The sequence below is a fragment of the Oryctolagus cuniculus genome, chromosome 2 (assembly GCF_051225735.1).
Source record: "Oryctolagus cuniculus isolate XC-2025 breed Fujian yellow rabbit chromosome 2, ASM5122573v1, whole genome shotgun sequence".
Taxonomy (NCBI): domain Eukaryota; kingdom Metazoa; phylum Chordata; class Mammalia; order Lagomorpha; family Leporidae; genus Oryctolagus; species Oryctolagus cuniculus.
In genome coordinates, this window is record NC_142868.1 from 42330356 (window position 1) to 42355018 (window position 24663).

At 44.6% G+C, this 24663-nt stretch overlaps 1 protein-coding gene across 6 annotated transcripts in view; it reads left to right on the top strand.

Annotated features, from left to right (window-relative positions):
* CWH43 (cell wall biogenesis 43 C-terminal homolog) overlaps positions 1 to 24663 on the top strand; it is an 81405-nt gene that overhangs the window by 50434 nt on the left and 6308 nt on the right. For all 6 annotated transcript variants that reach the window (XM_051831574.3, XM_089325416.1, XM_089325415.1 and 3 more), the window contains 5 exons: positions 1652 to 1787; positions 3840 to 3989; positions 9317 to 9461; positions 13343 to 13404; positions 19024 to 19179. In XM_051831574.3, the coding sequence (XP_051687534.3) occupies positions 1652 to 1787; positions 3840 to 3989; positions 9317 to 9461; positions 13343 to 13404; positions 19024 to 19179 (649 nt within the window). The remainder of the gene's footprint in view (positions 1 to 1651; positions 1788 to 3839; positions 3990 to 9316; positions 9462 to 13342; positions 13405 to 19023; positions 19180 to 24663) is intronic.

A 24663-nucleotide genomic window follows, 5' to 3' on the forward strand; every position in this document is an offset into this window, starting at 1 on the left:
GCAGGGAGCTGGATTGGAAGTGGAGCAGCCAGGACTAGAACTGACACCCATATGGGATGCTGGTGCCACAGGTGGAGGCTTAGCCCACTATGCCACAGTGCCAGCCCTGTGTTCTTGTTGTTCTTAATGATAAGCATGCCTCCTGAGAACTTTCTGAGTATCTGAACATAAGGCCACGAAAGAATTTGTTTGGTCCCTTGTCTGTATTCAGTCCTGATTACAGTCCTCTGAGGCACATCTGGCCTAAGTCTGAGAGTCAATGAGGGGTGTGTGTTGGATGCAGCAGCTAAGATGTTGCTTGGGAAGCCTGCAGCCCATCTCAGAGTGCCTGGTTCGCGTCCTGGCTCCTCTGCTTCCTGTCAAGCTTACTGCTATTGTGCACCCTGGAGGCAGCAGGTGATGGCTCAAGTATTTGGGGCCCTGCCACCCACACAGGAGACCTGAATTGAATTCTGGGTTCTGGCTTTGGCTTGACCTGGCTCTGGATGTTATGGCCATTTGGGGAGTGAACCAGCAGATGGAAAACCTCTGTCTCTGTCTCTCTCTCTGTTGGCCTGCCTTTCAAAGAAAATTAAATTAAATAAAAATTTTAAAAAATAAAAAAGACAATAAAACTACTTCTATGCCAGAACCGTGGAGCTGTTTACCCTAGAATAGAATGTTATGCACTATTCTATTGTTTCTGAACATACATTGGGTATTTGAGAAAAGCATGAAGATTATTTGAAATTTGGAGAAAGATGTTAGAATATTTGAATGTTTAGAAAAGTTATGCTTTTTTCCTGACCAGTATTTCCTCCAGGTGTTCTATATTTTAATTATTACTACACATGGGAAAATTGCTTTATAGCTAGTGATTCTTGAGGAATGACTTTGGGGGTTTATAAATAAAGTAGGCTAAGGGCCTTGAATGAAGTTTTTTATTTTATTTACTTATTTATTTATTTTGAGAGGCAGAGTGGACGTTGAGAGAGAGAGACAGAGAAAGGTCTTCCTTTTGCTGTTGGTTCACCCTCCAATGGCCGCCGCCGCCAGCCGCTGATCCGATGGCAGGAGCCAGGTGCTTCTCCTGGTCTCCCATGGGGTGCAGGGCCCAAGGACTTGGGCCATCCTCCACTGCACTCCCTGGCCACAGCAGAGAGCTGGCCTGGAAGTGGGTCAACCAGGACAGAATCCAGCGCCCTGACCGGGACTAGAACCCCGTGTGCCGACGTCGCAAGGCGGAGGATTAGCCTAGTGAGCCGCGGCACCAGCTTGAATGAAGTTTTGATCATCGTGTCCTACATTGCTATACTTACTGTGTGTTTTTTGTTTTTAAAGATTTATTTATTTAGTTGAAAGGCAGAGTTAGAGAGAGAGAGAGAGAGAGAGGTCTTCTATCCACTGGTTTACTCCCCAGATGACCACAATAGTTGGAGTTGTGCCGATCTAAAGCCAGGAGCCAGGAGCTTCTTCTGGGTCTCCCACGTGGGTGCAGGGGCCCAAGCACTTGGGCCGTCCTCTACTGCTTTCCCAGGCCACAGCAGAGAGCTGCATCAGAAGTGGAGCAGCCAGGACTCGAAGCGGCGCCTGTATGGGATGTCAGCACTGCAGGCGGTGGCTTTACCCGCTATGCCACAGCATCGGCCCAGCTTTTTGTTTTTGTAAACAGGTGCAGATTTCATAACGATTTTGGAGAGCGATGCCTCTAAGCCCTACATGGGGAACAATGACTTGACCATGTGGCTAGGGGAGAAATTGGGCTTCTACACAGACTTCGGTCCTAGCACAAGGGATCACACCTGGGGGTGAGTAGACTTGGGGATTTCATCCTGAGCTGTTCCTGACAGGCCAGGCAGGTCGGCTGGAAGTGGGGAGTTGAGATCCTCCTGTCTTCACCCTTGACTCTGCCCCAGTGAGGTTTCTTGGGGGATAGGAAGGTGCGGAAGGTGTGCAGATTTCATAAACTTGAACGTGATTTCCTTGTTGCTGGGTGTTTCCAGTTTGTGGCTGTTGTTGTAAACCATTCACATAGGAGCTGAGGTTCCAGCACCAAGCATGTCTGACCTGGGTGCTGCCCCATGGAGCTCATGTTCTCAGTGTGAAGAGAGGGACCATGAACACACAGCAGTCCTTCCTTCCCCGCAGGTGTGCACTGCATGGTTTCCGTTGCCTGCAGCCAGCCATGGAGCAAACATATTAAAGGAAATTCCAGCCATAAACAGTCCATGAATTTCAAGTCGTGCAACTTTCTGAAGAGTGTGATAAAATCTTCCACCGTCCTGCTCCTTCCTGCCCTGGGCACGGATCATCCCTTTGTCATGGCACCCACTGTAGTTCAGGCATCCACTGGGGGCCTTGGAACATATTCTAGGGAACAGAAAGAAGTACATAAACAAGATAATTTGAGATCATGATAAATGCAACATGGGAAACAAACTGGAGAGAGACAGACAGACAGACAGACACACACACACGGCAGTGGCCATGAGCAGTGCTGATCCCATAGCTAGGGTAGTGAGGAGGAGCTCTCTGAAGACATTCCGATGGGAAGGACCAGCCTCCAGAACGGCTGAGGGAACAGCTAAGGAAAGACTGGAGGTGGGACTGAGCTTGCTGTGCCTGGAGCAGAATGAACCAAGGGCCGAGATTAAAGACCAGGGTGGCTGCCTGACCATAGAGGGTCCCACTTTACCGAGTTGTGGTGGGAAGGTTTGTGCTAAGTTGGAGATTCCCTTGGACAGTCAAGTGATATCCAGGAGCCGGGTGTATGTAACCTGGCGGGCCACGCAGGACAGGCAGGCTGGGGACACTACTGTCCCATTTTAGACTACCTGGTTTTGATTCCTGGCTCCTGATTCCAGCTTCCTGCTAACGCAGAACTTGGGAGGCAGCAGGTGATGGATCAAGTCATTGAGTCACTGCCACTCATGTCGGGAGACCTGGACTGAGTCCCTGACTTCTTGCAGACATTTAGACAAATGAACCAGCAGATGGAGCGATCTCTCTCTCTGTGTCTCTTGTTTCTCAAATAGTTTCTAAAAAAGAAGACCTTGTCATACATTAGACAGTCTAACTTTTAACTTTTTGTAACTTGTTACTTCATGTCTTTACTGGCAAGACTATGTGTTTTGTTTTGTTTTTTAAGATTTATTTATTTTACTTGAAAGGCTTAGTTACAGAGAGGGAGAGACAGAGGCAGAGAGAGGGAGAGACAGAGAGAGAAAGAGAGAGATCCTCTATCCACTGGTTCACTCCCCAAATGGCCATGATGATGGGAGCTGGGCCAGTCCAAAGCCAGAAGCCAGGAGCTTCTTCTGGGTCTCCCACATGGGTGCAGAGGCCCAAGGACTTGGACCATCTTCCACTGCTTCCCCATGTGCCTTAGCAGAGAGCTGGATCAGAAGTAGAGCAGCTAGGACTCGAACCAGCTCCCATATGGGATGCCCACACTGTAGGTGGATCCAGGCTTAACCTGCTCTGCCACAGGGCATGCCCCGAGACTATATGCTCTTATTTGTGTTGATTTGTATTAGAATTGTGAAAATGTGTTGTCACAGTGACAATGGGAAGTGAAATGGATTCCATGTGCTGCTAACACCACCCTTTTCATGGCACCATAGCACTTGTTAAGACAGAGTTGACAGCACTGTGCAAGGATACAGAGGGACTGCTGAATGGCAGAGGTGCACTGAGCCACCAAGCAGACCGGCATATGGGCCTGCTGTGTGACTGCTCGGAAGGCCCCTCAGTGGGACACTTGTAGTGGAACACACCTCTTTTTAATGCAAATGCTTCATCCCAGTGACATAATGCGGTGAGACAGCGCGTGATGCGTGTTTCTTTTCACTCCCATGCAGGATTATGGTGTTGTCAAGATACCCAATTGTGAAATCAGAGCATCACCTCCTTCCGTCACCAGAGGGCGAGATTGCACCAGCCATATCGCTGACCGTCAACATCTCCAACAAACTGGTGGATTTTGTTGTGACCCACTTCGGGAATCATGAGTGGGTGCTTTGGTCTATCTAATTTACACAAAGGTCAAGAAATAGTAGTAACATGTGACTGATATCTATGACACAGCCTTTCTTACTTTCTTTTTAATCTCCCGAAGTATTTGACTTGTGTTGCTGATTTGAAAACTCAGACATAGGAACATCAGAGACACAGGAAGTCCACGGATGGTGTAGTGATGGCTGGGTTAGCCCCCAGTTACTGAGCAGTGCAGTGTTCTCTGTGTAGGTGCTGTGTTAAGTGCATCACTGTACTTAGTCTTCATTCTGTACAAGGTAGGTACTATTATAGCTCCATTGTACAGATTAAAAAAAAACTAGGCAGTACAGCCATGGTCAAATAGCTAGGAAACCAGTGCAAGGACTTAGCTCAGGAAAGAGTTGAATCTACCACTCCCTGTTACCCTTTACGCCCCATGTCCCCCCCCCCCCAGCCACTTTTAACATCCTCTAGCTTCTCTGGACATGTCACGAATAAATGTGAGGGGTAGGCTTGTGGCATAGCACTGAAGACAGCGGTTAAGACACCACTGGACATGTCCTTATTCCATGTCGGAGTGCCTGAGTACTGGCTCTGTTCTGCTTCCTGCTAATGTGTGCCCTGCGGGAAGCACGTGATGGCTCAAGTAGTTGCATCCCTGCCACCCACGTAGGAGATTGGGGAATGAGTTTCTTTCTTTTTTCTTTTTTTTAAGATTTGTTTATTTACTTGAAAGAGTTAACACAGAGAAAGAAGGAGAGGCAGAGAGAGAGAGAGAGAGAGAGAGAGGTCTCCCATCTGCTGGTTCACTCCCCAATTGGCCCCAACAGTCTGAGCTGCGTCATTCCAAAGCCAGGAACTTCCTCTGGGTTTCCCATGCAGGTGCAGCAGCCCAAGGGCTGGGCCATCCTCCACTGCTTTTCTAGGCCATAACAAAGAGCTGCCGGGATTCGAACCAGTACCCACATGGGATGCCGGCACCGCAGGCAGCGGCTTCACCGGCTACACCACAGCACTAGCCCCTAGGGTTTGAGTTTCTCACTCGGAAGTTCAGCCTGGCCTGGCCCTTCACATGTGAACATTTGGGTAGTAAACCAGAGGATAGGAGTTTTGTTCTGTTCTTTTCTTTTTTAAGATTTATTTATTTATTTGAAAGGCAGAGTGACAGAGAGAGAGGAACACACACACACACACACACACACCCATACACACATCTTCTATCTGCTGGTTCATTCCCCAAATGGCTGTAATGGCCAAGGCTGGGTTAGCCTGAAACTAGGAGCCTAGGACTCCAACCAGGGTCTCCCAGGATGGCAGGGGCCCAAGCTCTTGGACCATCTTCCGCTGCTTTCCCAGGTACATCACCTGGGAGTGGGATCAGAAGTGGGATGCTAGTGTCAAAGGTGGAGGCTTAGTCTGCTGTGCCACAACACCAGCCCCAGGATGGGAGCTCTTTCTGGCTCTCTCTCTCTCCCTCTCTCTCTCTTAAAATATATACAGTTTAGAAAAGAATAAAATGTAAAAAAAAATAAACTTGAAAGCAGAAACTACAGGGCAGCCTTAGCAATGTACTTGGAAAAGAGGTGGGAAAGATGGCCTTTTCTGACTTCCTGCTAACCACCTACTTAGCGCCCCCCCATCTTATCCTTTAGTAGGTTTTCTACTCATTTGATCGAATAATAATGGCAAAGACAATAGCAGTAGCAATGATAGCTGACACTGCAGAGATGTGACTCCAGGGAGGGGGGCAGTGTTTATTGGGTAAGCCATGATATTCTGTAGCCTAGAATCAGACAATCTGGTTTGAATACTAATTCAGTCACTAGTTATGTGTCCTTCACCAAATTATTTTAATGACTTTGAGGCTTAGTTTCTTCATCTGTAAATCAGGAACAATAATCCTACCTATTTCATTGGGTTCTTTTGGAATTAAATGAGATATATGACCTCATAGAAAGTACAAGAATGCAGGAAGTGTTCAGTTAATACTGGCCATTGTTAAACCAAATCAGACTTTTTGTTTATATTTTGATGTGGAACTGTAAATTTTTTTTTAAAAGATTCATTTATTTATTTGGAAGGCAGAGTTACAGAGAGGCAGAGGCAGAGAGAGAGAGAGAAAAAAAGTCTTCCATCCTCTGGTTCACTCCCCAAATGGTCACAACGGCTGGAGCTGGGCTGATCTGAAGCTAGGAACCACGAGCATCTTCTGAGTCTCCCACTCAGGTGCAGGGGCCCCAGAACTTGGGCCATCTTCTTCATTTTTTTTTAAAGATTTATTTTGTTTATTTGAAATGCAGAGTTACAGAAAGAGGTAGAGACAGAGAGAGAGAGGTCTTCCATCTGCTGGTTCACTCCCCAGATGGCCACAATGGCCGTAGCTGTGCCGATCTGAAGCCAGGAGCCAGGAGTTTCCTCTGGGTCTCCCATGTGGGCTCAGGGGCCCAAGTACCTGGGCCATCCTCCTCTGCCATCTCAGGCCGTAGTAGAGAGCTGCATTGGAAGAGGAGCAGCCAGGACTAGAACCAGCTCCCATATGGGATGCTGGCGCTTTAGGCCAGGGCTTTAACCCACTGCACCACAGCACCGTCCCCAGCACTTGGGCCATCTTCTACTGCTTTCCCAGGCCATAGCAGAGAGCTGCATCAGAAGGGAGCATCCGGGACTCAAACTAGCACCCTTATGGGATGCTGGTGCTGCAGGTAGCACCCTTATTTGTTACACCACAGTGCTGCTCCCAGACAATTTTAAATATATGATATACGGGGCAGAAGAGAATGCATCATCAAATGTGAATCAAACGTCTGTCATGTCACAAGCACACAGTCTCCCTCCACCCTTGGGGGCCACCACTCCGGTGTCACTCCTTAGTGTTCATGGACACTGGAGCCTCCCGGCAGCCGGCAGAGCAGAGCTCGCCCCTTGCATCGTTTGTAAAGCTGTCGTTACACGTTTCTGTTTGCCATTGTGTTCTAGGCTACTAGAGAAAGTCTCACTATGAATGAATATTTAGAGATTTTGTTTTCCAATGATTATGGCATACAAATTGAAAATCCTATTAGGAATGAATTACAGAACGCTTGTGCATGTTATTAGCTGATTCAACAAGGCTTTTAAAATTAATGACTATGCAAGTATCTCTTTTATGACCAGTAAATAGGAATGAGCAGCACTTCTTAGAAGTCATCTAGGTAAACACCATCACAAAAATGGATCTTGTTTTCAGTCATTAACTGAGCCACTGGCTAATCACCGTTTAAAAAAAATTTATTACATGTAACATGTGTACGGAGGACAGAACACAGAACCTGTTGTCAAGAGGCTTGAGGCTTAGTTTTGACAGGATAACCTTGTGAGTTCCAATCCTGTCTGTGGAAACAGAGTAAAATTCTCTTTTCCAGTTCATGTTATGGGGCATTGGGGTGATCAGTTATTAACAGATAAGAAAAAAGAGAAGATATGTACATTCTCTCCCTCTTATTCTCTTCCTCTCCCCCCCCCCCCCCCGGTTTCCTCCTGTGCATGCAGACTTTTTAATTGGATTATTTTTGTGAGATTTATCTCCTGACAAGATATAAAACCAAATTCACAGACTATTTTCTAGGATGATATACTAAAATATGTTTGGATGGCAGCTCTATCCATGGTGCAGTGGCTTTGGAATGTGCTATATCTGGATTGGAATCCTAGCTGCATGTATTGGAAGTAACAGAATTCACTGCAGACCGAATGATAGGGCTACTTACCAAATGTTGGAAGGGGCCAGCAACAAGTGAGAGATGCAGAGGCCCTTGCACGGTACTAACCATGGGGAGTCCTCACCAGCCTTAGGACTGAAGGCATGGTGTTCCAGGAGCCCAGTCAGATCTGGACCACAGAGTACAGTCACTGGCAGAGGGACTGCGGAAGAAATACCCTAACTTTCCTCTTCCCTGTCCTTTTCGTCTCCTGCTGGTGCCTCCAAATTGGCCAAACCTAACTGGAAATTAGCACAGAAGGGAGCCCAGGAGACCAAACCTGCAGGGCGCAGCCTCCCAGGGCATAGAGAAGGCCAGAGGACGGATCTAGGGAGGGGAGTGGAGAAAGCTATGGGCTTCATCAAGCTCCCCCGCAAATGCCTGCCTCCCCACCACATGCCTGCAGTGATTATGAGAATTCTGTGTCAAAGGTGTTGAACAAATGGTGATTCTTTTCACTCTTCCATTTCTTGAGAGCTCTTTCAATAACACTCAGCTGTCTGTACATAGGAAGGTTCTTCAAAAAATCATGGAAATGCATATTATGAAAAAACTATGCATGGATTTCAAAATTTTTGTAATGAAATAACTGTTAATTCCAGTTTTCACAAACTTTTTGAGGTTGCCTTATGCTTATGCGGTTTAGTCCTTCTTAGATCCCACCTCCCTAAGATTTCTTCCATCTTCTCAGTCCTTGGAGATCTCCTGCCACCTTCCTTTGTCACTTTTCCCCCAAGTACTCATTTATGAGCTATCTTTCTGCGTAAATGCCTGTGTTGGTCTACGGCCCATTTGCTCTTAGAAACATTCCCTGTTGTTATTCTAGGCTTTATATCACAGGCAACCCAAAGTCCCCTGCTTCTGGCTTCTGGGTTGTTTGACCACTGGGAGGCGCTAGTGTCAGATTGGAGGGCGGGAGGAGTCGGGGAACCAGGGCATTTCTCTTCTACTCTCTCTGCCTTCTTGCTCTCTCTGGCAGCTCTTTCTGTTGCTCCAGGTCCTCCCCCAAATAGACTGATTCTGAACTCTGCAAAAGCTTGAGGAACCTGCCTCATGATCTCAGTTGTATGTCAACAGTGTTTGGCATTAAAAAAAAAAAAAAAAAAAAACCACCATGACCAGTTAGTATTTGAGCAGAAGAGCCAAGGGCACTTTCAGAAATTGTTCAGTTGAAAGAATGGGGTGGGTATCAAAAGCCTCGTGTGCTCTGCGAATGTTAGGATTCTCTTTAGCAGTATTCCTGGATTTTTTTTTTCTTTTTGATTGCTGGTTTTTAGCTGTAATACCATTGATCAGGCCCTATGTCACTGATAAAATTTCTTCCAATGAAAAATGGAATCAGTGCAGTATTTAGAGTACATATATAAGTCAACTTGACTCCAAATAATTTGCAGGGAAAGATTGTATTGTTCATAGTCACACTTTCATCATCCGACCCAGTTGAGGAACTATGTATGTTTTGTTTATTGTGTACCATTAAGACATTGCCCTAGTAGGAGTTATTCTGGATTTGTGCACTCTTTGAAGGTGTTGTTTGAAAAGTTAGGCATCTAAGACTTAAAAAAAAGTTTTCAACTGCATTTTTCCTTTTTTTTTTTTTTAAGAGATGATCTCGACAGGAAACTGCAGGCTATTGCTGTTTCAAAACTACTGAAAAACAGCTCCAATCAGGTGCTATTTCTGGGTTATATCACTTCAGCACCTGGTTCCAGAGATTATCTACAGCTCATTGAACATGGCAATGTGAAGGTAACACGATCCTAATAGGATTTCTGACTTGTTAAGTAAAATACTTCTTTTTCTCTCATGTTAAAAAAAAAAACACCTCACCATCTTGGCCATTTAATGTGTATTCTGATTACTGCTACACAGAAAACAGTCACAAAACATACTGTATTGAAACGACAGCCATTGAACGTTAGCTTACAGATCTGTAGTTTGGACAGAGCTCGGTGGGGATAGTTTGTGTTCATGCAGGACCAGCGAGATGGTTCAGCTGGTGATCAAGGGGTCATTTTTGTAGGTGATTCACAGATGGAAAGTTGGTGCTTTGGACTTGAGATGTGGCTCTTCTCTGTGGGATACTTGGGCCCTGCATGGCAGCCAGGTTCCAAGAGTGAGTGTTCTGACAAAGAGGCAGGAAGCACCTGTGTTATCTTCTGTGACTTAACCCTGTAAATCATCACAAGTCTGATCGCACTCACCTGGAAGCTATCCCACCTCTTGGGAGAAGGAATATTAAAGTCACATAAAATATCATCTGGCAAGTGAGATATTATTGCAGCCATAAGTGGGAAATACAGTCTGCCACATTATGTAAGTTAATTTTGATGTTGAGAGTAAAAGACACAATGAACTGTCACACAGAGAAAATGGCTGTGCAGCCACACGGAGCCTCACCAAATGACTTTGAATTAGTATTTACCTTTTCAGGTCCAAAACCACTGAATTTGTCATTGTCCCCAGATATAAGCATGCTCTGGGGAACAGACACATAAATGAAATCCTCAGAAGACTGATACACACACACACACACACACACACACTCATACACACACATGCACACACACTAGAATGTTAAATGCATTCATTTAAAATGAAGAATATAATTGTTATATTTAGTTATACCCTTTGAAGCTCCTTTGCATTTTGACTTCATGTCTTAGATTAATGTCTGTAGAGAAAATTACCCATTTATGTTTATTTTACTCTTGAACTCTTTTTAGAGTGCAACACTGTTCACTGAGCACTGTGAACGAGAGGTGAGGGACAGGATGACATGATGAGGCTTTCTGCATGTGATGGGAAACACAAATGACAATGGCTTACATAAGAAGTGTATTTCTTTATGTAGAAGTCCAGGCAAGTGAATTCATGGTGCCTGGAGACCATGCTGTTCTGTGGTTCCATTTGACAAGGACTCCATTCCTAAATTTGCCTCGTGGTCCAGGCTGGCAGCATCCGTGTTCTATTTAGCTGCATAGAAGAAGGCATGAAGAAAGGCTAGGAGCATGTGCAAGTTATCTCTCAAGGCAAATTCCAGGAAACTGACCTTCAACACGTGTGCTTACATTTCATTGACTGAAATTCAGCCATATATTTCCACACCTTTGAACAGGTGAGAGGTGCAATGTTTGATCTTGATGGCCTTGTACCTAGCCAAAAACACTATACTATTGCGAAAGAAGCAGGGCAGATACTGGGAAGAGGAATGAATCTCTGCATTCATGGGTAAGGCAGAAAGCAGTCCTAGTGAACCAGGAGGGTTTGGGTTCCGGTCGGAAGATCATGATGGTGATATCTGTTATTATAGAGGGTATGTAAGGAAGAAGGGTTTTGCAAAGAAGATGAGTTCAACTTTGGTTTGAATTTGGGGCATCTGTAGGACATTAATGGGAATGTCCAATATGCAGGTGGATTTATGGATCTGAAATTCTGAAAGGCAATGAGGACTAGAGATAGGAGTTAAGGGGTTGCGACCATATAGATGGCCATTGAAACCGTGGAGGTGGGTGATATTGCTATGGGGTTAGAGAAGTACAAAAGTAAGGCTAAAGAAAACTCCCCAAAAGGCCACTTTAATTTGGCTATCATGTGTGTGGTGGGTGAGGGAAGAGAAGACTGATTATCTAAGGCAAGAGCTTAAAGATAGTTCAAAAGAGTAAAAGGGAAAAGTAAAATGATGAACCCTTGTCTATCAGTTTCTTTTTTTAATCATGGTAGAACAAACTACTTCAAAACCTAGTGGCTTAAAACAGTCTCATTTAATAATTTCATGATTGCATGTGTTGACTAGGTGACTTTCTGTTCTTGTCTGGGTTTACTGGTGCAGTCAGCTGGTGGCTCTGCTATGGCTGGAAGGGCCAAGATGGCACCAGTCGCTTATCTGTGGCCTTGGTGCTGAGCCTGTCTCTCCACATAGTTGCTTATCATTTACCAGGCTGGCTGGTGCCATGTTGACCAGCTATGTGATCTGCGGCAAGCTGCTTGACGCTTCTGGGCCTCAGTTTCCTCATCTTTAAAGTGGCTATAGTAATATCTATCCTATGTAGGGCTATCATGAGGAAGAAACAGAAAGATCATGTCCGCAAAGCACCCCCCTCCATGTATGTATTATGTGTCTGGCTGTATGTATACAATCAGACATGATAAATATGTAAGTACATGGGTCTGTAAAGTGCAAAAGAGTGTTAATAAGATATTTGGCAAGTCTAAGGACAAAATGCCTCCCTACGATAAAGGGTGTTTCTTGGATTGTGTGTGAGTGGAAGGGGTATACATGATATTTGGGAAAAGGAATTTTATTTGATCTTTATTTAATCCTTTGTTGGTTTCTACTATCATGGCCAAAAGCTGTGCTAAGAGTGGCAGTGGATTCTGATATTGCATTTTCTATTAGGGAGTTTATTAATGTGGAGAGGAGTTTTCTCATAAATGCTTGGGTGAACAGATTTTTCTCTTTAAGAAACGAGTGCTTAAATTCTGAAGTCTTAAAATTTGGCAGCATCTTTTAAAAACCTAATAAAGTAAAATGGTAGTTAAACAGATTCATAGTTTATATTATTCCCAGTATATACAGCTGAGTGACTAAATCTGACAGCTGAATGCCTAAATCTGTATCTCTTCATGGGGTAAATTAGGACAATGTTTCTTTTACTTCTTTACTTTCTTATCATTAAAAATTTTAATTAAGAATTTAAATGTATTACACATTTATTCATGTCTATGAAAAAATATATGTATGTAATATAAATAATAATAAAGATTATTTAACAGGCATCCATGTGTCTAGCACCAAGCTTAAGAAAAATATTTAAGAGGTGGATAATAAATTAGTATATTTATGACTTAAAAATATGTTTTAATTAGATTTTAATAGTGGAATTCAGAAGTAAAAAGTCAGGTCTAATTTTTATAGAATGTTTAAAAAGAAGAAAATGGAGATTTCTTCCTTCAATACAAAAGCTCCATATTTATAGTTCTACCAACACATTATAGTAAAAATATGTTTCTCTTCTACTTCCCTGATGAAAAATAACCCTGGTCTCAAGCTTTCAACATCAAAAAGACTCACGATCGCTCTCGAAATGTGTTTATTTCCATGATTCAATTTAACAAACACAGATTGAACACCTGCTGAATGCCAGGCTTCATGCTAAGCACCAGGCAGCCGAAAGTGACTCAGAGGCCCACCCTCTGCTCCGGGAGGGGAGGCTGGAGACATAAACAAGTAATCATGGCACCGTGGTATAGCTGGTATTTGTTAAGTACTGTGACAGAGGATGACCAGGAAGAGGTAGGCACTTCTGCTTGGGCTGGGATACCTGGGGAGCTGCAGGAAGCCAGGCACAGTATAGAAGTTACTGACTCACCTGTCTGATTCCCTCTCTCGTCCGCCCTCATCTTTGTATTGCTAGCATTTAGTATAGGAGCTAGATGGGTGCATAGCAGGTGATCAAGAAATAGCTGCAGAATGAACAAGTCGTTGGACCTGAAAGGATCAGAGGAGCCAGGAAGAGACAGTGGCGTGCAGAAAGGCATTTTTTTGTCTCTGCAGCTCACGTGCTTTTGGCAATTGAGAATAGAATTGCTTCTTACCTCGGAACCTTCTCCTCTCTGCTCTTTACCAGGATATTGACAGCACAGACCGTGACAGATGGTGTGAGTACATCATGTATCGAGGGCTGATCAGGTGAGCACGGGTGGTTGGCTTTTATCTGTTATTACTGTGATCTTCTGGGTCTATCCCAGAAGGAAAAACTTCATGGAGGCAATTCATTTTTGTAATTTTTAATAAACATTAATTTGGCTAGTTACCCTATTTAATTATTTTTTGAGGCATAGCCTTATGATTTAAGAAAGAATAAATAGCTAAGCAAAGAAAGCTTAATCTTGTAACAGGGATTCTGTGTAAACTACTAAGCAGGGTGAGTTCATAACTATGAACACACACTAGGAGTGGCACCACTTTGGACTACAGGACACGGTGGAAAGAGCATGGCGCGTGGCATGAGAATGTCCTGGGTTTGTATTTCAGCCTTGCCAGTTTCTAATCATGTAATCTTGGCTACATGAACTAATTTGGGGCTATCGTTATTCTGTAGTGAGAGGTCTCATAAATTATATTTTTAAAGATACCAGGCCATGTAAAGTATTAAAACACACACACATATTTGGATAGATATAGTTGGACAGATATATGCATATATATGATCCAAAATAATATAGATAAAATATCTCAAAATTCAAGTATATAACTGCATAAATTAGCTTTGAAGGCAGTACTTAAATAAAGCTGGGAGCAGTTTAATACAAAAAAGAGGGACTGACCATTCATTCATGTGGTAAGTAAATATTCATTGAGCATCTATTAAGTACCAGCTGTGTTCTAGGCAGGGAATATGCAATAGGAATAGTCCTTGATCATCATAGCATTTACACTCTAGTGGAAAGAAACAGAAGGTAACTGTGTAAGAAATGATAGGCTATGGCAGACAGACATAAGTATGATTAAAGAAAAAAAAAAAGAAAGAAAAATGGCAGGTAAAGAGGATGGGGGTCCTGGGAATGGCCACGATAGGTTACACGGGGCAGGCAGGGTGGGCGGCCTGTGGGCAGTGCCTGATGCAGTGAGGGAGTGCACCTGCACAGATACTGGGACGAGTGCGCCAGGCAGGGAACAGAAAGTGCAAAGCCTGAGGGCCCATGCTGAGTCCTTCTAGGGGACAGCGAGGAAGCCAGTGTGGCTGGAGGACAGTGAGACGGGAGGTGACCAGCGAGAGGCAAGTGAAGAACCACCTGCAGGCCCCTTCATTCAGGCGGCCCCGCGGGGGGACCGTCCCTGATGCCCAGGGCCCCTTCTGTTGCAGAAACTGTTCAGGGATGTTCGACCTGTGGCCTGTAACTACCCTCCCTGGACCGTGAGGGGAACCCTGGTTTGAGCTTTTGGATGGCTCTCTCGGGGCCTCCATCTGCCCTCCACGTGGCTCGTCACCCTCTCGTACCTCCATCTTGACTGCCTGCAAACAGAAACGACATTGAAGCGGTCACCCACCGAGCAGTTACCTTCTACAACCCACACTGTGGTCTACACTGCTGAGGAGCAATGCTTACCTTCCAGGGATGGTTCAAATCACTCCTCTGCCAGTGGCGATAGGGCTTGTTCACTTATGAGTCACAGCCCGCTGAAAGCAAGCTATTAGGTTCTCCTGCTCTGTACCCCATGTATCGCTCAACAAACACTGATGGAGCGCAGTGGATGCCAGGCAGCAGGGTGTAGACATCAGCACACAGAGACGGCTCTCTACCCATAATTGCATGATGCCAGATGTCCTGGTGAGGAGGGGTTGGGTAGGTCTTACAGAGAAGATGACATTTGAGCCAAGATTTGAAGGAGAGAGCCATGTGCCTGTCCAGGAGAATCCTCTTGCAGGGAGAGACACGTTAATACAACAGCCACAAGGCAGCAGGGCTGAATGTGTTTGAGGAAAAGGGAGGCTGGTAGGGCTGCAGTGTGTGTTGGGGGGTTCAGGGGTACAGAGGAGGGGGTGGCAGAGGAGGAGAGGGGAGAGAGTGTGGGAAGGGGGAAGGAAGCAGATCTTGTAGGTTCTGTGGACCCCTTTTAAGGACCTTTGATGCATTGTAAAACGCTCACCATGCGTCCATATGCTTACTGAAGTGGGCCATGGAGGCCCTTTGGAGGCTGGGCCTGCGCTGGCTAAGATGAACTCAGGGCTGATGCCGCGGCTCACTAGGCTAATCCTCCGCCTTGCGGCGCCGGCACACTGGGTTCTAGTCCCGGTTGGGGCGCCGGTTCTGTCCCGGTTGCTCCTCTTCCAGTCCAGCTCTCTGCTGTGGTCCAGGAGTGCAGTGGAGGATGGCCCAATGGGAGACCAGGAGGAAGCACCTGGCTCCTTGTTTTGGATCTGCGCAGCAGACTGGCCGTGGCACTGGCCCTAGCAGTCATTTGGGGGTGAACCAATGGAAAAAGGAAGACCTTTCTCTCTGTCTCTCGCTCACTGTTTAACACTGCCTGTCACACACACACACACACACACACACACACACACAAAATGAACTCAGAAACCCTAACAGGCCTAGCACATGTGTGCATGACTACAGGACAAAGAGCTTGACTGTTGGCTTGGGTTTTATAGGGTTAAGGTAGGAGGGAGCCTGCTGAAGGGTTCATTTGTCAATATTTTATATCTCAGCTGGAAAACATGTTTCTGGTCAAATATTTGCCAAAGGGCTTGTTTTAATGGAGATATCAGAATTTCTAGGTATAATTCCAAGTTGCAAAAACTGTTGGTCAGCAAGGAACAGGGCCTACACAAGTTGGTGGGCCCGAGACCTATATTACCCCTCTCTAGGAGAGTGGGATGGCAGACTTGATGCACGTATTTATGTTTATTTATATAGTTTGATACATTTGTGAATATATACAAAACCTATGAGTGTGTATTAGTTCTAGCTGTCATAACAAAATGGCACATCCAAGGGAAGTTTATTTTCTCATAGTACTGGAGGTCAAGGTGCTGGAGGCGGGGCCTTCTTGCCGTGTGAGCTCATAGCCTTCCTTGGCTGCATCTGCAAAGCAAGGGAAGGGGCTCTCTGGTGTCTCTTCCGGTCCTATGGGATCTGCCTCCTTCCCTGTTGACTTCATTTGGGTGTAATTAGTTGTACGGAGGTCCATCTTCAAGTGCAGCCACCCTGGGGGAGGGGGTTACGGCTTCAACACAGGGATTTTGAGGGGAGCACAAACATCTGGTCTGTAACAGGCTGCAAGGGAGTTTTAAGGATACCCAAATTCATGAAGTGAGGGACCACTGTTTTTCAGTTTCTTTGCACAGAACATGTTCTATAAACTTTATCTCAGTCACCTATTCAATGCCCTGTGCTTAGCACGTGCTTAATGAAGTACTTACTGGACAAGAGCAGGAGAGGCCATGCTTTGATAGAAGGGTTGGCCTGTCAGGTTCCCTAGCTTCGAGGACTCTGGGAGTGTCCTTGAAGGCTGTGCCTATGAATGGGTTGGAACTCTGATCTTAGAGGCTTGGGCAATAGCCTAGATTTAATAGAGACCATGGCTTATAATGACAAGGAGCTGCATGGACTTGGAAGCTGAGCTTAGACAAATGCCTTACCTGACAGCTCAGACCCACGGCTGATGGTCGGCTGCAACTCCTCCAGGCCCCCTTCGTGGTGGGTGGACTCGCTGCCTTGGCCTGCCTGGGGGCTGAGTTTGTTTCTGTTTTGTATGTGGTTCACGGGCTTGGTTTTAATGTTCCTCCTATTGCCACCCTGGCGCAAGCCCCCAGGACACCGCAGTGGGCTGCTAACCGGCCTGCCTGCTTCCGCCCTTTCCCTGAAGGCTGTCTTCTACCCAGGACCTACTGCAGCTCTCTGCCTAAACCCCTTTAATGGAGTCCTAGCTCAGTGTCAAACAAAACAAAGTCCCTAAGGTGCCTGCAAGGGAGGCTTTGCTTCCCCTGTTGCCGACACCCACCCCACCCTAATCTCCCACGTTTCCCCTTGGGTCCTCCACTCCACTCAGGGTAGAGTCAGTTCCCAAATATCAGGCCACATTTCTACCTCAGGACCTTAGCATTTGTGGTTCTCACTCTCTCTCTCTCTTTTTGTTTTAAGATTTTTAAATTTTATTTTAAAGGCAGTTGCAGAGAGAGAGAGAGATCGATCGATCTTCCATCTGCTGGTTCACTCCCTAAATGGCTGCAACAGACAGAGCTGGGCCCAATCAAAGCCAGGAGCCAGGAGCCTCCTCTGGGTCTCCCACACAGGTGCAGGGTCCAAGAACTTGGGCAATCTTCCACTGCTTTCCCAGGCCATAGCAAAGAGCTGGATCACAAGTGGAACAGCTGGGACTCGAAGTGGCGCCCATATGGGATGCTGGCACTGCAGGCAGTGGCTTTACCCGCTATGCCACAGCCCTGGCCCCATGTGGTTCCCTTTCTTTCTTTCTTTCTTTCTTTTTTTTTTTTTTTTTTTTTTTGACAGGCAGAGTGGACAGTGAGAGAGAGACAGAGAGAAAGGTCTTCCTTTGCCGTTGGTTCACCCTCCAATGGCCGCCGCGCTGATCCGATGGCAGGAGCCAGGAGCCAGGAGCCAGGTGCTTTTCCTGGTCTCCCATGGGGTGCAGGGCCCAAGCACCTGGGCCATCCTCCACTGCACTCCCTGGCCACAGCAGAGAGCTGGCCTGGAAGAGGGGCAACCGGGACAGAATCCGGCGCCCCAACCAGGACTAGAACCTGGTGTGCCGGCGCCGCAAGGCGGAGGATTAGCCTAGTGAGCCGCGGCGCCGGCCCGTTCCCTTTCTTTTAAACACTCTCTAGGCTCAGCACTGTGACATAGTGGGTAAAGCCACTGCTTTTGTTAAAGAACAAACAAACAAAAACCCCACTCTCCTGGATCTGTGTGCCTTACTCCCTCACCTCATTCAATTTTTGGCTCCAATGTCACTTTATCAGTGAGATTCGCCCTGACCAGGTGCCAGAAAGCAGCAGCCTCTGCACCCCCAGCTTCCCTGTCCTCCGTGCAGTGCTCGTGCCAGCATCAACTGATGGATTCTATACAACCCACTTCCTTAATTGGTCCTCAATGAGAACAGAGGGACCTAACCCAGTACCTAGAACAGTGCTGGGTGTGGTAGGGACTTGATATCCATTTACTTCATTGGATGAATGAATGACTTAAGATGGAGTAGTAATTCTTTTTTTTTTTTCTTGGACGAGGCAAAATAAAAATAAGATGAATTCTTTGCTTCTCACGGTTGCTGCATTTTCCCATCTGAGCTGCGCAGAACTATTTGGATATAAATGCATTGAATTTCCTGGAGAACTGAAAGCTCTGAGCCAAAAACAGGATGTGGAATTTTTTCAGACATAGAAAATCTGATTTTTGACTCAGAAGTGAAAATATATGTGTAGTATTTGATTTTTTTAAAAGGTAAGAAAAAATTTAGGCATATGCTCCTGCCAATCTGAAGAGTTCCTGTTATTAACTCAAATATAATTATGTGAAAGCAGTTTATGTAGACAGAATATTCACTAGTGGAAAAAGTAAAGTAAGGTTGCTAAGTACACTTAGCGAAACCTGTGAACATACTCCTTGGTTATATAATAAAATTATTTCTATTAATATTTAGAGTAACAAATCAAGCTAGTTCTTGTGATATTCGGGGTAGAGTTAGAAAGGAGACATTGGCTTAGTAATGAAGGTGCTCTCTATTAGGTCTCATCAGACTTTGATATGATAATAAAATCCTTAGAAACCATTTCTATTTTCCCTACAGGTTGGGTTATGCAAGAATCTCCCATGCTGAGCTGAGTGATTCTGAAATTCAGATGGCTAAATTTAGGATCCCTGATGACCCCATTAATTATAGAGACAACCAGAAAATGGTCATAGACCACAGAGAAGTTCCTGAGAAAATTCGTTTCAATCCAAGGTGAGCAAGTTCGTTTATGTTGTAGACTGTGGTTGTGAGCTGTTGCATCCCCTTTAGGGGACCTAAATGTTACTGCAAAATTTTATTGGATTCAAGAGGTTTGTTCCAGGTAAAGGAGTACACGATAAAGATGATAAAATCCTGCTTGGGTTGGAGTTATGGTACTTGCTTTCTGGAGTGGAGAAATGTATCCTCAGGTAAAAAAAGGTCCCGGTAACATCACTGTCACCATCTTCATCCCCATGGTCCCCACCACAATAGCCGCCATTTGGGTACCACTCTGTCCCAAGCCCTGTTCTAGGAGGTGTGTGTGTTTTCTCAGTCAAGCCCATTTGGGAGGGGTACTCCTGTTAGCCCCGGTTTCCAGGGAGGACAGGCTGAGGAACGTGAAGTACCTTCCCCAGGGTTATGTTGCCGCTCGCTGGGAAGGACGCTTGTTAGCACCATGGGGCTGCTGTGGGTCTCAGCCCCAGCTGCACATGAGAGTCACCTGGAGAACTTTTATAACCTCGCCATCACCTTGGCCCCATCCCAGGCCAATTATTCTGAACTACCTGGGGTTGCGCCTAGGCTTTGGGATTTATTTATTTTAAAGCTAACTTTATTTTTAGATAAAGACATTTGTATATTTTTATTTATTTGAAAGGCAGAGCGAGTGCATATGAGAGAGAAATCTTTTATCCACTGGTTCACTCCCCCAGATGCCCGTGATAGCCAGGGGTGGGTCAGGCGGAAGCCAGGAGCTCAGAATTCCATCTGGGTCTACCACAGGGGTGGCAGCAACCACTTGAGCCATCATCACCAGCTGCCTCCCAGGGTGCAAATTAGCAGAAAGCTAGAAACAGAAGCAGAGCCACACCTTAAACCTAAATATTCTGATATGGACTGTGGACTTCCCAAGTGGTGTCTTAACTGCTGTGCCTACCCCTCAAGTCTTGATTTGCTTCCATTTCTGTATCTGTATTCTAGAGGTGGAATGTGGTTGTGAAGGGCTTGGGATCTGTGGTCAGGCTCCTGGCTCTAATCTGCATACCTGGCAACAGCTGGGCAACTGTGGGCAGTTGCTTCTCCAAATCTCAAGTTTCTCATCTAAAAATGGAAAAAACATAGTAGTGCATATATCCTAAGGTGGCTTGAGGTTTGAGTGACACATAAAGTTCTTAGAATAGTGCATATCATGACTGCTCAGTCATCATGCGAAAACAACAATACATAGTATTTGTAGTAGTAATGGTAGAAGTAAAATGGGAAGTTTCCCTCCTCTGACTTTTTTTTTAAGATTTATTTATTTGGAAGGCAGAGCTACAGAGAAGCAAAGGGAGAGAGAGAACCCTCTATCCGCTGATTTACTCCCTAAATGACCACAATGGCTGGAGCTGGGCCCGTCCAAAGCCAGGAGCCAGGAGCTTCCTCCGGGTCTCTCATGTGGGTGCAGGGGCTCAAGCACTTGGGCCATCTTCCACTGCCTTCCCAGCTCATAGCAGAGAGCTGGATTGGAAGTGGAGCACCCAGGACTTGAGCTGGCATCCACCCGGGCTGCTGGCACCACAGGCTGTGGCCTTACCTGCTACGCCACAGCACTGGCCCCTCTCCTTCGACTTTTGAGGTGACTTCCTAAATGAAAGCTAGAAAAATCTGGGAAGAAAATAATGTTTTTGTTTCCTTATTCTTCATATACCAGGAGTGTAGAGAAATCCAAATAAGGTATTTTTGGCTAACCACAACTACAGATTGAGCCAAACCAACTGTTAAGGGAGCTGGATCTGCTTTCTCACTCAGTTTAATTATGAAAATAACAAAGGCATAAGTAGAAGGGCTGCTTGAATTTTAAAAATCGTGGTGGGAATGTGTAAGGTCTCTTCTCTTAGCAACTTTCAAGGATATGTATTATTATCATCTGTGGTCACGGAGCTTTACAATAGAGCTCCAAAACTTAACCTAATTAGAACAGTGTCTAAAATCTCTACTACTCTCTCTCTCAGCCCCTGGAAACCACCATTCTACTCTGTGCTCCTGTGAGTTCAATACTTCAGATCCCACACGTGAGATCCTTCAGTATTTATCGTCCTGTGCCTGGCTTATTTCACTGAAGTGTTCTTCAGGTTCATCATGGTTTCCATAAATGACAGAATTTCCTTCTTTGTGAAGGATTCATATTCTTTTGTGTGTGGGTGCCACATCTTTGAAATTCATTCATCTGTCAATGGACAGATAGGTTGATTCCATCTTTTGGCTTTTGTGAATAAAATTGCAGTAAATATGGGAGATATTTCTTTTTTAATAGAAAACTTTTATTTAATCAATATAAATTTCAAAAGTACAACTTTTGGATTATAATGTTCTTCCCCTATAACCACCCTCCCACCCACAAACCATCCCATCTCCTACTCCCTCTCCCATCCCATTCTTCATTAAGATTCATTTTTAATTATCTTTATATACAGAAGATCAACTCTATATTAAGTAAAGATTTCAACAGTTTGCACCCACACAGACACACAAAGTATAAAGTACTGTTTGAATACTAGTTTTACTGTTAATTCTCATAGGCAACACACTAAGGACAGAGGTCCTACATGGGGAGCAAATGCACAGTGACTCCTGTTGTTGATTTAACAATTGACACTCTTGTTTATGACGTCAGTGATCACCCGAGACTCTTGTCATGAGCTGCCAAGGCTATGGAAACCTCTTGAGTTCACAAACTCCAACCTTATTTAGACAAGGCCATAACAAAGTGGAAGTTCTCTCCTCCCTTCAGAGAAAGGTACCTCCTTCTTTGATGGCCTGCTCTTTCCGCCGGGATCTCACTCACAGAGATCTTTCATTTAGGTCATTTTTTTTTGCCACAGTGTCTTGGCTTTCCATGTCTGAGATACTCTCATGGGCTTTTTAGCCAGGTCCAAATGCCTTAAGGGCTGATTCTGGGGCCATAATGCTATCTAGGGCATTTGTCATTCTATGAGTCTGCTGTGTATCCTGCTTCCCATGTTAGATCATTCTCTCCTTTTTAATTCTATCAGTTATTATTAGCAAACACTAGTCTTGTTTATGTGATCCCTTTGACAATTAATCCTATCTTTATGATCAGTTATAAACTTAAACTGATCACTTTAACTAGTAAGATGGCATTGGTGCCTGCCAACTTAATGGAATTTGGAGTCCCATGGCAAGTTTTTAGCTTACGCTTAGGAGTAAGTCCAAGGGAGTGAGTGCCGAACTGTACATCTCCTCCCTCTCTTATTGGGAGATATTTCTGCAACGCTGATTTTTTTAAACTTTTATTTAATAAATATAAATTTCCAAAGTACAGCTTATGGATTGTAATGGCTTTCCCCCCCCCCCATAACTTCCCTCCCACCCACAACCCTCCCATCTCCCACTCCCTCTCCCATTCTATTTGCATCAAGATTAATTTTCAATTATCTTTATATACAGAAGATCAGTTTAGTATATATTAAGTAAAGATTTCAACAGTTTGCACCCACACAGAACATAAAATATAAAATACTGTTTGAGTACTAGTTATAGCATTAATTCACATTGAACAACACATTAAGGACAGAGATCCAACATGAGGAGTAAGTGCACAGTGACTCCTGTTGTTGACTTAACAAATTGACACTCTTGTTTATGGCGTCAGTAATCACCCTAGGCTCTTGTCCTGAGTTGCCAAGTCTATGGAGGCCTTTTGAGTTCGCTGACTTTGATCTTATTTAGACAAGGTCATAGTCAAAGTGGAAGTTCTCTCCTCCCTTCAGAGAAAGGTACCTCCTTCTTTGATGGCCTGTTCTTTCTACTGGGATCTCACTCGCAGAGATCTTTAATTTAAGTTTGTTTTTTTTTGTTTTTTTGTTTTTTTTTTTTCAGAGTGTCTTGGCTTTCCATGCCTAAAATATTCTCATGGGCTCTTCAGCCAGATCTGAATGCCTTAAGGGCTGATTCTGAAGCCAGAGTGCTGTTTAGGACATCTGCCATTCTATGGGTCTGCTGTGTATCCCACTTCCCATGTTGGATCGTTCTCTCCCTTTTTAATTCTATTTTAATTCTATCAGTTAGTATTAGCAGACACTCGTCTTGTTTACGTGATCCCTTTGACTCTTAGACCTATCAGTATGATCAATTGTGAACTGAAATTGATCACTTGGACTAGTGAGATGGCATTGGTACATGCCACCTTGATGGGATTGAATTGGAATCCCCTGGCACGTTTCTAACTCTACCATTTGGGGCAAGTCCGATTGAGCATGTCCCAAATTGTACATCTCCTCCCTCCCTTATTCCCACTTTCAACACTGATTTAATATCCTTTGGACATATACCAAGAAGTAGGATGGTAGATCTTATGGAAGTTCTTTTTCATTTTTCAAGGATACGCAGTACTGTTTTCCACAGTGGTTGTACTAATTTACATTCCCACAGCAGTGTATAGGGTTTTTTTTTAAAAAAAGATTTATTTTATATATTTGAAAGACAGAGTTACAGAGAGAGAGATAGAGAGATATAGGTCTTCCATCTGCTGGTTCACTCCCCAGAAGGCCGCAACAGCCAGAGCTGCATCGATCCAAAGCCGGGAGCCAGGAGTTTCCTCCAGGTCTCCCACATGGGTGCGGGGCCCAAGGACTTGGGCCATCTTCTACTGCTTTCCCAGGCCATAGCAGAGAGCTTGATCAGAAGAGGAGCAGCCAGTACTTGAACTGGCACCCATACGGAATGCCGGCACTTCAGGCAAGCACCTTAACCCGCTGTGCCACAGTGCCGGCCCCCAGGGCTTCTTTTCTTTCATATGTTTGCTAATGTGATATTTTGTATTTTTGTTAATAGCCATTTTTTTGGCATTTTAAATTTAAGTTTGTTTTATTTAGGTTTAATGTTAATGCCATGCTGTGTTTCAGTAAGAACAACACAGATTCTGGCCCCATTCAAATACAGATGCAGGGTGATAGCTCATTGTGAGTTTAATTCTAGATTTTCTCTGATTTGTGACACTGAGCATTTTTTTCCATACACCTGTTGGCCATTTGGATATCTTCTTCTGAGAACATCTGTTCAGGTCCTTTGCCCATTTTTAAAGCAGTTCATCTGTTTCCTTGCTAAGATGTTTTAGTTCCTTATATATTTTGGATATTAAGCCCTTCTCAGATATATAGTGTATAGATATTTTCTCCCATTTCATGGGCTTTCTCTTCACTCTCTAGATTGTTTCATTTGCATGCAAAACCTTTTAGTTTAATGTAGTATCATTTAGTTATTTCTGCTATTGTTGCCTGTGCTTTGGGAAACATATTCAGAAAATTATTGCCTGGCACACATCAAAACATGAGGTCTGAAATTATAAAACTAGCATATATATAATCCATTTTGAGTTTCTTTCTTTCTTTATTTTTTAAAGATTTATTTCATTTATTTGAAAGAGAGTTATAGAAAGAGAGGTCCTCCATCTGCTGGTTCACTCTCCAAATGACTGCAACGGCCTGAGTAGAG